This window comes from Mustela putorius, unplaced genomic scaffold (genome assembly GCF_011764305.1).
Source record: "Mustela putorius furo isolate JIRA1106 unplaced genomic scaffold, ASM1176430v1.1 tig00000228_pilon_pilon_pilon, whole genome shotgun sequence".
In the NCBI taxonomy this organism is placed as follows: domain Eukaryota; kingdom Metazoa; phylum Chordata; class Mammalia; order Carnivora; family Mustelidae; genus Mustela; species Mustela putorius.
The window spans coordinates 26,434,248-26,451,802 of NW_025421322.1; the positions used below are offsets into that span (position 1 = coordinate 26,434,248).

At 45.9% G+C, this 17,555-nt stretch overlaps 1 protein-coding gene across 4 annotated transcripts in view; it reads left to right on the plus strand.

Annotated features, from left to right (window-relative positions):
- The window catches only part of NSMCE2 (NSE2 (MMS21) homolog, SMC5-SMC6 complex SUMO ligase), a 213,118-nt gene that overhangs the window by 194,175 nt on the left and 1,388 nt on the right, over positions 1–17,555 (plus strand). For all 4 annotated transcript variants that reach the window (XM_004743545.3, XM_013051756.2, XM_004743546.3 and 1 more), the window contains 2 exons: positions 10,488–10,588; positions 11,008–11,114. In XM_004743545.3, the coding sequence (XP_004743602.1) occupies positions 10,488–10,588; positions 11,008–11,114 (208 nt within the window). The remainder of the gene's footprint in view (positions 1–10,487; positions 10,589–11,007; positions 11,115–17,555) is intronic.

Here is a 17,555-nt window from a genome sequence, read left to right on the forward strand (position 1 = left end):
ACAAATGCATCACTGAATCCGGAGAAACTTTATAAAACAAAACAAAATACAATATTAGCCCTAGCTTTATTCTATTATCAAAGCCTCCTGTTCTGTTCATGTATTTAATTTTTTTTTTTTTCTTTTGGTCTGGAGCTCTGAAATGAGAGGCCAGGGGGGAAAAATATGAGAAACATGAAATTGCCATATATTGATTGCCTTGTAGGGGAGCAGACAAGTTTGAAATAGTACAAATGTTATTAGGATCATGCATCTAGAAAATACCAGGGCTTGAAATGGTGTCATAGTCCCTGTGTTACCCAAAGTTGAAACTCTGCAGTTTTAAAGTTGAGCAAGTATAAACTCTAAAGTTCCTTTTTTTTAATGTTATGATCTCTGGACTTGATTTCATAATTTGTTTCAGTTTGACAAATCAAATAAACAAATCCGTCCTGTCCCTGTTGCTGTCAGTTCCACTTATCTCATTCGTATTACTTGGTCTCATGAAGACTGCTGGATGTGGAAAGTGAGAACTAGATAATTATTCTTCAGAAATCTTAGATATCTTCCCTGATTCCTGTACCATCAACTCATAGGGACACGGTGGACTTCAGGACTTTGTCATCCTCTTTCAGTCTTTTTTCTATATATGCCATTTTTCAAAATTAATTAATCATACTACATATATAGCTTGAATCTCATCTTTTCCACCACACCTTATAACATAAGCATTTTCCGATGGTAAAGATGGTTTTCAGTTGCTATCAGATCTTGTGAGCACTGATGCCATAGTTCAGTTAAATTTAGTCTGTCAGATAAGGAGCTTTCCCCAGTGTGGCTCTGTTGTAAGAACTGCTGGACTTGAACATGATGGCACAGGCAGTCTGCTCTACCTGGGGGAACTCAACAAATGCAAGATAATTTTCACATATTTGGTGGCTGATCGTTATACTTTCCTACAAACATCAATGGCTTGGGGCAGATAGAATCAGAACCAATCGAAAGGCATCATGGAGGATAACTTACTTCTTGGACTATGACCTCTGTCCTCCTGCATTTTGGTAATTTGCTTCTGCACAGATGTGGAGCAGAGACTGTAGAGTGGCATGACCTACGCAGCATCCTGTGGATCCCTTCTGGAAAATTAGTAATTAGATCAAGGACCAGCTTGTCTTATTCCACAATGATATGCCTTTAGAACAGTCTTCTTCACTGTTTTCATTTTATCAGTTTCTGTATTACAACAGTCAAAGCAGTCTCTTGTTTCAGCAACAGACCATTCACTGAACGTTTCTTAAGTTCTTGCGCCTTGCCTGGGCTCCCTGAAAATATGAAGATAAAAAAGGTAGAGTAGGAATTCAGCATGAGAGGAAGGTAGAGAAGGAAGCAACGATCACCATGGGTACAAAGACACTCAGGAAGCTGAAGGAGGAATCACTCTGGCTTTGAACTTCACCGAGGAAATACTTGACTTGAGTTTTGAAGAGTGGTGAGAGCTTGCCCGGTCATTGAGGGGGCTAGCAGAGGTGCACAACAGCTTGGCAAGTGAAGGGAAACAGTCATCGGTTTGGGGTGTTTACGCGGGATGGGCCCGAGGTGGATAGCAGAAGGAACTGAAGATGCTCTGGGCGAGCTAATGAAGTCTTGTCCCCTTTAGGAGGCCACATATTCAGAAAGATAACTACCTAGAGTGGGGGGACTAGATCACAGAGAGGCTGAGGCAGAAAGATAAAGGAAGAACTTTCTGTGATACTCTAAATAGGAAATGCCAGGGGCTTGATTTAGGGCAGAAGCAGGGAGAACAGAGGGGAGGAGACAGAGTGAAGTTTGTTTAAAGTTTAAAGACAGAGATGGGAAAGGATGTGCAAACAAGTCACATGTACTGTCTTGGATGCCTGGATGGGTGGTATTTCCAACCATGTAAAATAAAGAATACCTCAGATGAGCCTGAAAGGGATTTCTCACCTTCTGATCTGTACTTGCTTTGTACTCTACCATGGATCTAAAGAACTAAGAGTTGTAGACCCTCCCAGTGCTGGCTAGTCAGGTTTTCCTATCCTGTGGTTTTCTAGTTAATGGCCCAAAACAAAGAAATAGAAGGTGTACATTAGATTTCCTGCTTTTGCTTGGTAACCTAGAGAAGATCATTTATAAACCATATCCTATAAGAAGCACTAAATGTAAGTACAGAATTTGGCGAAATTTTCAATATTTATTGGCTTAAAATGGATACTGTATGACTGGGTCTTGACTGATTGATTTTTGCCTCATGGGTAGAATGCACTGGGTCCTGTTATTTTAAAACCTTCGTACTTTGTGGGGTGCCTGGGTGGCTTAGTGGGCTAAGCGCTGGACTTTGGCTCTGGTCATGTTCTCAAGGTCCTGGGATCAAGCCCTGTGTCAGACTGTGTGCCCAGCGAGGAGTCTGCTTCAGGTTTTCTTCCCTTGCCTCCTTACCTGGCTCGAGTTCTCTCTCTCAAATAAAATAAAATCTTTTTTTTTTAAGATTTTATTTATTTATTTGACAGATAGAGATCACAAGTAGGCAGAGAGACAGGCAGAGAGAGAGGAAGGGAAGCAGGCTCCCCACTGAGCAGAGAGCCCGAAGTGGGACTCGATCCCAGGACCCTGAGATAATGACCTGAGCCAAAGGCAGTGGCCTAACCCACTGAGCCACCCAGGCACCCTAAAATAAAATATTTTAAAAAAATAAATCAAGCCTTTACATTTTGACATATGACTGTATTTAAATAGATGGAGGCAAATTAGTACATGATGTCATGTACTGAGGAAAGGATATGTCTGAAACAAGAGTAGTTAAATTAACAAGTACATGATAATGTGAAAGGGTCCATCTTTTTAAAATGTCAGCTCACTTGGAAGAAGAAATGATCTAAAACTGTTCGTTCGGTTTACTTTCAAGATCTTGGGAGAGTGTGTTGAAAGAGCCATGGAAGTGAAAACAGGCAACAGATTGAAGATGTCAATAGTGCTGTGTCAGCCAACCACAAGTGGGCTCATTCAGGTCTCACTCTGCCCTGAGGCATGGAAGCACTCATCCTGTTTCAAATCCTGGATTGGACAGTCATGTTGTTTCTCTTGGATTGATTCCATAGCATGTGATTTTTTATTTAATTGAGCATGTATGTTGTACACACCCACTCTATGCTAGCTCTGGGGGAATTCTGAATAATAATATCAATAATCATAACAGTATTTACTGATCACCTGCTGTTTGTCAGATACCATTCCAAGAACTTTTCATAGATCAACTCATTTAGTCCTCATACGGGTCCATGAAAGAGGTATGATGATTAGCTCCATTTGACGACTGAGGAGACTGAAGCAAAGAAAAAATAAAGTAACTTGCCCAAGAGCACCCAGCTAAAAGTGATGCAATCAGTATTCGAACCCAGGTAGGCTGTCTCCAGAGCCCACGTTCCTAATTACAATATTTCCCACTTCTTACCTCCCAGAAGAACCTGGCCTACTCACCACTTCCTTCTGGAGGTTCATCTTTATTCTTCACCCCACCTTCAGAGAAACTCTGGGTTACTTGTGTACTTTGTTCAAAACACATGTGTGATTTCACATTTTTTATTATTATGTTTATTGTGCAAAATGTTAGTATTTGTAACTCTCTCCTACAAGACCCAGTCTTCATCCTTTTTGCATCTAGACCTGGCATTTGTGTGATGTTTGGCTGGGAGCAGATGTTCAGTCAATGCAGCTTGAGTTGAGTTGCCTTGACTTGAACACACAGTGCTTCTCCTCAAGGAGCTTTTGGTCTACCTGGAAAACAGTTTCTGTCTTCATGAAGCAACTGAATAATGAAGAAATTCAAGTTAAGAATACAGTAGAGCCAGTGTTACTGGATTTCAAAGGAGATTGTCTGCAGGGACTGGGTTGATTGGGTTGGATTGGATAGCTTCTCCAAGTGGATGGATTCTGAGAGGAGTGCAGATTACAGCTAAGAAAAGGAAGAATACTGATCAGAACGTTGACCTGAGGAGGCTCTGAGTGAAATGCTCACACTGAAGGGGGCAGCAGGACCGCAGCAGTAATGTAGGTTGAAAGAGACTTATCAGTGACACAGATCAGAGGTGAGCTCCTCAGAGAGGCCAACTCTGTTCTCTCCTGGGAGCTTCTTTCCACAGTGTCTTGTACATGCATCATCCTCGCAAAACTGCTTTGTACTGTATATGTAAGGTCCTATGTGACTGAGTTCCCTAAGGGCAAGGACCATTCTTTGCCAATACCAAGGACAGTACCTGGCACATCATAGTGGTCAAAATAATAATAGCGGCAGTAACAATTTACAATTATATAAGTATGTAACATTGATATATATATAGATAGATATAGATATTACATAACATTTACTAGATTCTTACTATGTTCTAGCCAGTGTTCTGATTGAATTGTATTAATTCAATCTCTGTTGAATTTTACTGTGCTGGGAAGGTTATGACATCTTGGAAATCTTTAATTATGTAGACCCTATCTGGACATGATCTACATCTTAATTCTGCAACAGCTGCGTGCATGCACGCGTGTGCGCGCGCGCGCGCGCACACACACACACACACACGCTGCTCTTAATTCCAAGCCAGAGGGACTGGGCCTGCTGACGTACTTCCTTTTCTACTTAGAGTCTCAGTCCCAGCTCACAGGTGGGGCCACTCCTAGACCCAGCTGTAGGTTACAGGCCATGGGGCAGGAGAAACAGTCAGGAACTAACCTGGACACACACACTGTTTCAATTGGAATCAGTGTTCTTTTGCCCATTAGGGAGGCCCCCTTACAAATCCGTGTACCGGGTCAGCCCTTCCAAATATACTGTACTAGAATAGTGCGAGGAAGATAAGCTGGACAGGGCAATAAGCATTTTGAGCAGTCAGGAGATGTTTGCAAAGTATTTTCTTCATATGCCGCTAACGTTCAAGAGAAAAGTACTTTCAGAAAAATGTTCAGGCTTAATTGAAAAAGCACACAGTAATCAACTTTTATTCCCAGCTGGCATAAGACTGTCTTACTGGTAGCCAAATTTGGGATGCCTGAAGACAGACAAATGACTAATACTCGGGCTGTGTGTGGCCAGGACCAAATGTATTTTCTGACCACAAGACCATGTCTGGACTCTCCTTTATAATTACCACACAGCCTACTATAATTGTAAAACTTATATTTACTTCCTGCCTTTGACATGTAATTCAGAGTCCAAGGCTGCACCCCAAGCTGGAGTGAAGTTGTCTCTGTTACTTGTTTAAAAGCTATAAAGTCATCCTTGTGCGAGGATGTGTGTGTGTGTGTGTGTGTGTGTGTGTATTGCCATGCCTGTAAGGACGTCCTTGTGAAAAATGTGCCCACCCTTGCCTTGTCAGATGAAGCGCTTCGTCAGATGTGTAATCAGATGTTTATTGAACTATTCCTACATGTCAAGGACAGTTAGATTCTAGGAAACACCAGTGAGCAAGACCGCAAAGTCCCTTCTTTCTGGGAAGAGAACGGGGGAGGGGCAAGGAGGAAGGGAGGGAGACAGGCAAACAGTGCTTACGACTTTGTGCCTTCGAGAGTCACAACCCAGCACCGTGAGAGAGTGTGTGCCGAGGTGGCCTCTTTTTTAGCTTGGGACGTCAGAGAGGTAGAAATTGAGAGAAGGGCTAGATTTACTCGATTTAGACTTAGGGAATATAGTTTAGAACCAGTCAACAGAACTTGCCAGTGGTTCAGATGTAAGGAATGAAGAAAAATGAGTAATTAAGAATAATTCCAAAAGTCTTGACTTGAGCAGCTAGAAGCATGATGGCTGACTGGGGACCACCGAAGGCAGAGCCGTTTAGCTCTTCACTACCAGTCATAACTGACTGATCATGAACCCACATCTTGGGGTTCAACAGATGCCCTCACCACCCCCTAATTTTCCATCACAGGGGAATATTCATAAAATTTTGAAATTCTTTGGGCACCTGGTTACTACTTCAGGCATTACCATGGTTTCTCGTTCCTCTTCATGTTCATTTTATGACATCTGGAGAAATCATATCCGAAGTTACTAAGTCACACCCCAACACATCCCTTTGGGTACTCTGGAGACCTTGGCTCCTGTCTGCACTTCCTCCGTCCGCACATGGCTTGGGTGCCCTGGGCCCAGGCATGGACGGAAGGGGCGGATTTCAGATTTGCCCACCAGATCGCAGGTTGACTGCTGACACTTACTTCCAACAACAGACCTGGTACATGTGCGTGGAACACAATATGACTAATTTTCATGTTTTTCACTTTATAATAAGGAAAACTTGTGCTCTCTTTAATAATGATTAAATTGACTTAATCCACTTATTTCTTTATTATAATATCTCTATTTCCTACTTTTGCCTTAAAAATAGTGTGGGGCAGAAGTTTTCTGGCCTATGCAGGAGAAGTAATAATAACGGAGTTGTTCTTCAGAGGTATTTAGTGAGGATTAAAGGCCATAATGTATATAAGGTACTCGGTGCAGTGGTGGCTGTATAGCAGGCAGTAAACTTGAGGTGTTATTACTAATAAAATAATAATCTGGGGGAGGACAGTGTGGCTCGCAGAACCTACACACTCGTTTGAGTCTTCAAATTAAGCAGGCCAACAAAACAGAGCCGTACACTGATATACGAATTCCCTGCCTACCTCTGATCAAAACCTATAATGTTTTTAGATTTCAGATTTCTCAGATGTTTGCGAGAATTAGGATAGATAACTTCAGTTTTAAAAACTCATATTTTTCTCTCCAGTCTTCCTTTACCAAGCTTATCAACAAGTCTTACCTTTGGATCAACTAAATGAGTGTGACTAGTAGTTACTGACAGATGTGACCTTCCGCCAGCACATCGGAGATCCCAACATTGATATCACTTTCTATAAATATCGATTTGGGGTGAGGAAGTGTTCTATCTCAAAAGAGGTTTAGCTGTTGAGGATCTTTCTCTTTTTAGACTCCCGTCCGTGAACTATTACTCACTGTTGGCATTCTTCCTCTGTCTTTTGTCACCTTCTTTCGTGATCACGGATGTCGATAGCCACCTACAGTTCTGAGTTCCCCACGCAGCCTTCCTTAGTGGTCGGCCTTGCATTTGAGTTGTGCTTTGCTGCTTCCTCTACCTTTTCAAATTTAAAAATAGAAAAGAAAAAACAAACCCACAGCCTTTCCCATTGGCGGAACTCTGTTATTCATCTAACAGATTTTCTGGTGAATTCCATCGTATCACATATATAGTCAGAAATCAGGAAAAAGAAAATCTGCCATCAGTTCAGAAGAAGCTCTCTCTGTAAGAAATGGACAAAGAGAGACCTTAGTTGTGACTTTTAACACGCAATTAGAAGTTGGCAGTAGGTGCCCACAGGAGGTGGCTTTGGAAAGTGAATTAAAGAGGCAGAGCACTCTTAGCTCTGGTTCTTGACTTTGGTCCTTGTCCACCTTTCCTGAGCCCTTGTGGACAGCCACTGGGTTGACGAAGGACTCCTCTAGGAGTCTAACGGTCACTCTGTGAATAGCAAAGACAGGTCCGGGGAAGCATGAAAACCCTTCCTAGGTCCCATCGCACGTCACAGCAAACATACCACAATATGGCAAACTCCACATTAAGTATACTTTCATAGCTGACAGAATTTTTTGAAGATGTCTTTATAGTTTTTTGTTTCTTTGTTTTTTTAAAGATTTTATTTATTTATTTGAGAGAGAGCATGAGCAAGAGAGCAGAAGCCGAAGTAACAGCAGAGGCAGAGAGAGAAGCAGGCTCCCCACTGAGCAGGAGCCTGATGTGGGGCTCGATTCCAGGACCCTGAAGGCAGACGCTCAACTAGCTGAGCCACCTAGACACCCCAAAAATATCTTTATAGTCTTGCTTTAGAAATAGGTTGATTACAAGTAACTAGTAATTGGCTATTAATTTATCAGCAATTATCTTAGCATACTGGGAATTATTAAGTTTAAACCTAAATCCAGCCTACATATTGCTTCCAAATGAAACATTTTTGATTACCAACACCTTTTTAAAAATATTTTATTAGAGAGAGAGTGAGGGAGAGACCATAAGCTGGCCTGGGGCAGGGGGGAGCAGAGGCAGAGAGAGAAGCAGACTACCCCCTGAGCAGGGAGCCCGATGTGGGACTCAATCCCAGGACCGGGGATCATGACCTGAGCCAAAGGGAGATGCTTAACGATAAGCCACCTGTGCACACCTGGCCTAGACATTTGTACAGGTCCTTGAAAGGCTAAAAGGCACCATCCCTGACTGGCCAATGGTTAAAGATGCCCTACCTGGGAAGTCCTATGCTCTGAATTCTCTACCTGCCTTCTTCAGAGAATGAGAGCTGCTTCGAGGGACACACTTCTCTAGGAAAACACAACAAGCTGACATACAGGGAGCAATAGTCCGTAAAACAAGGTGAAATCCCTACAAAAACAGAGTAACTAGGGGCAGAATCCCTGGAGCCAGCCATTAGTTCACTGGGTGACCTTGAACAAGTGCTCTGTGGCCCTTTTCCTGCCTCCAGTGACACTTTTCTGGACAGGCACTTCATCTGGCCAAGGTCGGAGGCCCGGGCCGTCAGTTCTAGGAAAAGAACGGTATGCAGGACCCCCTGAACCTGAGGCAGGAGTCTCCCTCCTACATTAGAAACAAAGCAGTTTTTAACGTTGATGCTATTTTGCCAGAATGAAAGGAGGAAGGGGAGCCAGAGGCGGTAAGGACAGGAGGCGCGGAAGGAGGAGGAAGGAGACACTGTCAACACTTGCATTTAAAAAAGCTATTGGTCTTTGAGGTCTGTACAAAATGGTGTCTCCCTTCTCCAGAAGGAAAGGCTTTCACATGATATACTCAGTGTCATTATCCCCCTCGAAAGCCATCCATTATCTTTTTGCCCTCAGTAAGGAGCAAATGTGATGAAGTGAAAAGAACATCAATTTCAGAAACAAATAGTCTCTCCAAAGGCAGCTTTACCATGCGTGTGCTTAGCAGTTCTCAAAGTGTGGGCCAGGGACCCCTAGGGTTCTCCCAGGACCTTTCCGGGTACCCACGAGGTCCTGACTATATTCCTGATAATACGAAGATGTCACTTGTCTTTTTCACTCTCTCTCTTTCCATAAGTATATTTTTCCAGAGTCTTCATGACATGACGTCACAACAGACTGGATGCATATACAGATATCAAAATTCCACTAAACTAGTTAAAAATTTTATTTATTTATGTATTGAGAGAGAGAGAGAGAGAGAGTGGGGGAGGGGCAGACGGAGCAGGAGAGAATCTGAAGCAGACTCCCTGCTGAATGAGGAGCCCAATGCAGGGCTCAGTCTCAGGACCCCGAGATACGACCCGAAAGCTGAAATCCAGAGTCAGACGCTCAATCCACTGAGCCACCCAGGTGCCGCTCAAAATCCAACTGTCTTCTATTAAGCCAAACAATAAAGATATTTTCAAAAATGTAAAAACAGTGCCATGCTAATTGGAGATTACTTTTAGTTTTAAAAATACCACTTATGTTGGGGTGCCTGGATGACTCAAATGGCTTGAAGCCTCTGCCTTCGGCTCAGGTCATGGGCTCAGAGTCCTGGGATCGAGCCCCACATCAGGCTCTCTGCTTCCTCCTCTCTCTCTGCCTGCCTCTCTGCCTACTTGTAATCTCTATCAAATAAATAAAATCTTTTTTTAAAAATACCACTTATGTTAATAGGTAATGGAATTTTTTTTTTTTTAAAGTTTTATTACATTAAGTAATCTCTACACCCAGTGTGGGGCTCAAACTCACAACCCTGATATCAAGAGTCACATACTCTGCTGACTAAGCCAGACAAATAACCCAGGAGTCTTTCTGGGGTTTTTTTGTGGTTTTTGTTTTTAATGAATTGATAAATGCATATTTTCAAAATCCTTAGTCTTAATGTCTTCTCTGGCAAATACTGATAACTATAATGCCAAATAAGTTTTTTAGGGTCTTCAGTAATATCAAAAAAGTATAAAAAAGTGTCCTAAAACCAAAAAGTTTGAGAACCCCTGAGCTAGCTAATGGTATTTACCATTTATTGAAGGTTTTCTTGTGCCAGGGGCTTTGCAAAGCATGCTACGTTTTTATCTCCTTTAATCTTTGCAACAAAGCTATAAAGTAGAGCTTTCAACGAAGATCTTGCTAGCCCAAGGTCTCACAGCTGGAAGTGAAAGAGATAACCAGGCCCTTCTGACTCCAAAGCCACATTCTTGATTACAGGACAGTACTCCCTCACAAATTAATTCTTTGAAACAGTTATCTCACTGCTCTGATGCTGTTTCCTTATCAAAAATGGGCAGAATCCTACCTACCCTGCAGGATTCTCTTAAGAGCTGAAGAGTTAATGTGCATCCAGATGCCTAGCAAGGTTGCCTAGCACCCAACAGACCCTGAGAAACCATTCACCTCCTTCCTTCCGTCCATTCCCTCCTGTCCTTGGCGCCGTGTTAGAGCAACGTGGCTCAGCAACTTCCCTTTTTCCCTCTAGATGGTCTTCAAGCCGACAGAGAGGCCGATGGAACAGAAGGAGTTGATGAAGACATGATTGTGACCCAAAGTCAGACCAACTTCATCTGCCCCATTACTCAGGTACTCTCTCCTCCCTCCTTCCCAGAAAGACAAAGCAGTTCGCTTCGTAGAAGACTCCTGTTTGCGTTCTAACTTGACTTCACATCTAGGGTAAGGAGGGAGGAAAGGAAGGTGATGAGGTCCAGGAGGATATGGGGGAGGTTCCCCGGGCTGGCAAGATTTTTCAGTCAGCCGTGCCCTGAGGGATCCTGGAGGAAAGTCTTGGCCCACGGGCCAGCTGACATTGGTGCCACAGTCTCCCTGCGTTTTCCTCCATGGCCATCTGCCCTAACAGTGATCCAAAGCCACGAGGCTTTGAGCCTGAACACGGGAAGCCCCCAGAGGAGGAAAAAAACAGTTCCAAATAATCAGTGACTTGGAGAAGTTCCCAGAAGTGGATCATTCTCATTCCTGAAAGCTGAATGTGTCCTTGATTGCAGGTGGAAATGAAGAAGCCGGTGAAAAATAAAGTGTGCGGACACACCTATGAAGAGGAAGCCATTGTGCGCATGATTGAGTCCAAACACAGGCGGAAGAAAAAGGCCTGGTGAGTCGGTGCCGGAAGGGAAGGGAGCCTTCCCACCGGTGGTCAGTCAGCGGTGATGTGCCCACACTAGAGGAAAAGACACTTCCATGTCCCCCCTAAAGCCCACTCCCCTCCCTTGTAGTGTAAGCACGGAAGCTGGCTTTCTGGAGAAACAATACATGACGGAAAAGTGAGTCGTTTGCTCAGGAAGGAGCTGAAGCAACTTCAGCCACACCTTCAAGAGAGGAGGGAAAGGAATCGGGTGCAAGTTTCATCATTAAAGAATAGGAATAGGGGCGCCTGGGTGGCTCAGTGGGTTCAAGCCTCTGCCTTCGGCCCAGGTCATGATCTCAGGGTCCTGGGATCGAGCCCCGCATCGGGCTCTTGCTCAGTAGGGAGCCTGCTTCCCCCTCTCTCTCTGCCTGCCTCTCTGCCTGCTTGTGATCTCTCTTGTCAAATAAATAAATAAATAAAATCTTTATTAAAAGAAAAAAAAAAAAGAAAGGAATGGTCGTGAAACTGTCCTATAGCCTGAGAAAAGATTAAGGGGAACTGTGATACTAAGAGATTTCTTTGTCCCCTTCTGTGTGCACTTACACAAGAAGGAATGGCAAGTCTTCTTGCATCCTGCGATACAGCTAACTTGGTTAAGCCGTTCTGAGGTAAGATTTGTATCCAGGGGTCTTGATCAAGATTAAATTGTTAGGAAGACCTTTCATATCTTTAATTATCTGAGTAACTTCCTGAAAGGTTCAAGCAAATTTGTGAATCACTGCAATGAGAATTTTTTTTTTAACTGGAATGTTTGGCGAATCTTCCTTTTACCTGTATTCTATATGTATTTCCACCCCCTTGCCATCCCCCCAGCCCCGCCCACACATCCCCCCCACCCCCACCCCCGGTGCACACCCTCGGAGGAGGACGGTGGCTCCCGTGGCTCCGCGCCTGTGATAACATGGAATCCTGGGTTGGCTAGACGCACCATAATTCAGTTTGGCATTTCTTGTGCTCTTATCGCAGATTTGTTGTAGGAATGGAATTGCAGGTGTGACCAGTTCTCAATGGACTTCTGATAACAGTCACTTTGATGTGTGGCTCGCTTCTCCATCACTCAGAAATTTGCTGGTGGAGACCCAGAATTGGAATTCCCCACCACTCCTCTTATGGGCGTGGACTTAGAGATTGGGTATTCGAGACTCGAGATATCTTGATGGTCATTCAGTCAAGTCATTCACCGTATTTGTCCCAGAAAAATGCCCTCATGGCTGCAAAATTAAGAGTGTTCAAGTACATTTGTATCTGTTTTGAGTCTCTGCTTACCGTTGAGATGTTGGATTTCCCTAGTGACCCTTCCACGTTCCCTGTGAATATAATTTCCTTTGTTTCTGGACTTCTAAGCCTTCCCTTTCCACTGACTTCTTTCTGTGTTCATTCTCTGAGAAACAACCTTTTAGTTTGCAAAAATGATGACTGCTGAGAATAGATATTGCCAGATAGTTCTGTTTCACAGCTCTTGCATTCTTATTGTGATAGGCACTGAGAGCGAAGCACATTTCTCACACCAGTCCCAGGGTGGAGATGGTGACTTCACGAACAGGCTCACTCACGTGTCAGTGGGCCTTCCTAGTCACGTGTTCGACGTTCTAACGTCCTTTGGCTTTTTTGAGTTGTACGTGCTAGTTGGACACACGTGAGTGACATTTGTCACTTAGAAAAGTGTCTTTTCTCTGTCATGCTTCTTTACCATGCGCACAGATTCTGCAAACTGCAGATTCTCATAACTTAATAACGATTATTAACGTTTAACATAGATAATAACGATTAAGTCCAAGTGGAAGAAGTGGAGGGGGTGGTTCAGAGAGAAGGTGGTATTTTTACTGGGCATTGAAAAAATGAGAAGAATTTGAGAGAATGATGAAGAAGAGTCCTTCTGGCCAACAGGCTCGCCCCATTCAGAGCCTGTTCTACTTGGTGGTCAGAAGGCACAGTTGTGGTTCCTGTGTGTGAGAGGGAGAGTAGAAGGAAGCTCTGCACAAGAACAGGAAGGAGAGTGCTGTAAAGACTCATTATAGAGATGTTAAATGTCATGATTTCATTAGTTTCCTCATCTATAAATTGCTGATAATGATTTCAATTGCCTCCCCGGTATGTTTGAAACTCGAATAAGATATACGTGAAGTACTTTCAGGCCCCTGGCCCATGGTAAGACTCGGTAAACTGTACCCCTCCCCCCACCGCCGCCCTCAGTCTTGCCGCCATTATTCTGCAGGCATGAGACAACACTGCAGGGCTCTGAGGGAATAAGGTGACTCAAGCTAGAGGTTAGGAAGTTACTCTAATACAACTCAAGAGGTGGGTTAACGAGGCATGAGGTGACAACGTCAGTGAGAATGCATTTGCAGGAGATTAAGTTACAGATGACAGGGGCCTGACTGAGGCAAGAGTCTGAGGCAGAAGGGAATGAGAACGGAGGCACAGCTGGCAGGATTTGGCAGTTGAGAGTTGAAGGGAGGAAGAAGGAGTGGAGGAGATTTCTAAACCGGGTGTCCAGAAGGGGTCATTCACCTACAGAGAGGGCAGGAATGACAGACACATTTAAGAAGGATTATGAGAGGCACAGCTGGGGTCATGCAAAGCTTGGGGTCCTTGAAGCACAACCAACTTGGAAGTGTCTGGAAGGCACAGAAAATGTGAGGTGCTGAACCCGGGAGAGAGCTCTGAGCTCAAGACATCGTGGAGAGATTATTGGTAGAGGAGTCAAACCCACTCACCTGCCCCTCAGGGGCAGCTCTGGGCAGCATGTGACAGCTGGCTGAGAGTCACCAAGGACGGGACTATGGTCTAGCTCCGGGTAACACGAGGCCTGCGGCTGGCCCCACTCTGCTCACCACCCACCTCAGGGCCCACTGTGGACCCTCAGAAAGGCACCGCACTCATTAGAGGAAAGGCAGTCAGAGGAAGAAGACCCCCATGAAGCCATCTGAGGCGCGGCATGACGAGCCAGGAAGAGACATAGGGGAGATGGGGATGACAGGAGCAGTGGGGGCGGTGGGCACAGTCCTGGAGACAGGCTGCATTTGGCGCCAGATTACACCTCAGGGCCTCTTCATCAGCTACTCCGGAGCTTCCTGACGGAGCGCAAAGCAGTGTCATTTCCCATGATGCATGTGAGCCTAAGGAGCCGTTCTAGGTCCCCTTTGTTTAAAAATGTCTGTGACACATCCAGCTTGAGAAATCTTAGTCCTTCCTCTTAGATGGTTCTAGTTAACATTTTGTCAGACTGGAGATCCAGGTACCTCGTCTGACTGGGCGCTGACTGGAATCCTCCTGGTCGTGCTTAGTCTCTGCGAGGATCTCTCTCCTCTGGTGTGAGTCAGGAGAAAACTGTGGAGACTCTCAGTCCTCACTAAATACGGTCGTTAAAACAATTTCCTGAATAACTGGGCCGTGCGTTATCTCCCTAACAGAGCTGCCTTATGATTGTCACAGTAATAAGATATTTCCAGTGTTCCACAGTCGTGTCGTTCCTTTTTTGCTGAGGAACAGGAACTGTGTGTAGCAAACAGCCCCACTGAACAGCATGTGGAGTAAAATCAAGCTGAGTCGGAACGTGTCGTTGGAGAGCCGAGCGCTAACGTCGTGCTCACTCCCGGCCCGCGGGCCGTGTCACCTCTCAGAGCCCCCACGTCTACATCTGCAGAACAGAAATAACAGCAGCATCTCTTGGGATCTTAGGATTAAAGAAACGTGGGGAAATTCCAGCTGAGGCCTGGACCAGTGCTTTCTTGGCAGTGGAGAAGCAAACCACTTAAGGGAAGAAGGCTCCTTTGGAACTACAGAACGCTCAGCAAATCGCAGTAGGGTTAGAAAGGTCCAGACTGTTCGTGTTGTTGTTACTTACTTCATCGCTCAGTGACATGTTATTTTAAACATGGACAGTTACTTGGTGTGTTTAGGTGGGACAGGAATCCATCCCACTCAGACTTCCAGAGGTATCCGTAGACCTCCTCCCAGAGCTGGATTGGACCTTGGAATTCTTGCAACCCGGATCCACAAGCTCACAGGACTCCAAATCTTGTACTCAAGAGCTGAGACCGAGGCCAAGATCCCTGCAGCCTCTGGGACCCCTGAGACCCAGGCTCCCTTTGCTCAGTAGACACTTGCATGCTCGCTCGATGCTCTGATGGAATGTTCTGCCCTGTCAGTGACCCGAGCGGAGGACCCAGCCTCTCCTCCGAGGCCTGTAGGAATGACTGCTCACAGTGATGACTCGCGAGCTTAGGATCGGTACGGCCACACCTGGCTTGCTCACCGGGACGTCCTGGGATTAACGCGCTAACGCTTCCACAGAGTGTTGTGAGGAGTGCCCTGATTCAGTATCGTGTCATTGTGGCCTTGTCTTATCCTCTGTAGCTTAAAAGCCTGTGTTTGTTTGTTTGAGATAGGGTGAGAGCGAGGCTCTCCCTCAGCTCCTGAATCAGCCTCTCCTCCAGGAAGTCTTCCTGGGCCGTCACTCAGGCTGGGCCGAGCGCGCCTTGTCACGCTGCCGCAGCAGCTCCTGTGTCCTACTCACCCGCGTCCCACCAGTGTCCCCAGTGGGGCAGCCTCCTCGCCACAGGCTCCTTGGGAGCAGAAGCCTTGGGACTAGAGCGGAAACCTGAGCCAGTTCCTCAAGCCTCGTCGCACACTGCCCGCCTTATTGCTCCCAGAGGCCCTCCGTTCAGTGTCGTCTTCGTGACAGAAGAAACTGGGGCACGGGAATGAAAGCCATTTGCCCAGCAGGTCACGGCCACGAGGCTTGAGCCCACATCTCTTTCACTCTTGAGCCTGCATTTGTGTCAAGAAGCCGTCAGCTCCCTTGGGAGGCCTTTTGGGTGAATGCCTCTGTCCCCCAGAGTTGCTCCCTTAAGTGAGGTCACACTTCTTTGTTTGGGACACAGGTCACCCTGGGCTCCATCCCTTTGTCCCCTGGTGAGGAACGAGCCTTCAGGCTCGGCAGCGAGTGAGTGCTTGATCCCATCAGACGTCCTCAGAGCCCTCTCACAGCCAACGGAGCGGCTGATGTCTCCGGGAAGTCCTCCCCGCCTCTGTCCCACTTCCCCCTCCACACTTATCCACAGTCTGGCTGTCGGGGCAGAAGACTTGGTTCTCGGGAGTGGGGAGGACTCCAGGCCTACCATCACAGGGCACCTTCACCAAGTGACACGTGTGACATGACATGAGGGTGACCCAGCATGTGGCATGCCGGGGACCTACCTTGGGTTGCGTTTCCATGTCGCAGAAGGTGGAGTGATGGAAAATGCCCCTTTGTGAAGTCGTGAAAGTGTCCATAACCTTCTCATAATCGCAGCTGGTAACTTGTAGGGTTAGAGAAGCCGTTCGCTTTGAGCAGCCAGTGCAGGACGGGTCTCCGCACCCCCAGGCCTCCCCCAGCACAGAGCCGGGGAGCGGACAGACGTGTACTTGGCCAGATACCTGATCCTTTTTCCCACCAGGGCCTTTTTACGATCACATTTTAAAACATGACCCTCCCCATACAGAGCACCTTTCATGGTTTAAAATAAATATTGTTAGCAAGCATATTATCCATAGCATTGATTAATGCCTTTCTTATAAGAGGACATGTTGGTCCAGAAAGCACAGAGAGAATGTTCTCCTTCATGTTGAACAAACGGGCTTCCTCCTGTGGACAAATCAGAGTTCCCATGGTCAGCTTTCTTCCCCTTCTGCTTTCTGTCTTTTGTCTTGTATTTGTTATTTTTTATCTTGTCTTGTAGCTGTATTTTTTTTGTCTTAATATACCTGTGCTTTTCGGAGAGTTGTCTCAGATCACTGGGCCAGAGCTGTGTGTGGGCAGGAATCTAAATTTGTATTTACCAGACGGGTGCTTAGAACCCAGCACAGGGCTGGGCAAGGGCACGCACGAATGCGTGCGTGTATGCATCGCGAACGTGCAGGATACAGGGAGATCAGGCGTCTTAAAATGTGTCAGAAGAGAGATGATCAGAGATGCTAGTCCTAGGAGAGCACGAAGGGGATGATGGGTAATACTGAGCACCGCTTTGCCTGTAGCCCTAGGAAATAGGAATTCTGCCCCCACTTCAAATCTGAGGGTGTAGAGGCCCAGAAAGAGAGCTTTTGTTGCCTGTGGTCTCATCAGGAGCAAGTAGGTGTTGGCCATGTTCAGAACCAGGTCACCTTCACTCCGGAGACTGGGCACTCTACCTGACTGGCCAAGTCTACTTCCCGCTGAGAAGAAATCAGGTGACTTCCTCTGGCCTGCTGCCTTCAGAGGAGACCACATCCAAACAGAGCCGTGGCTTTAAGTATCTCCCCCCATGGGTGACTCACACACTGATTTCTTCAGCCACAGCTTTTCCCCTGAGTCTCTGCCAGCCCACGCAGTCTCTCCACAGGAGGACTGGTGGGCATTTCGGAGGGAACGTAGACCAACCGGGACTC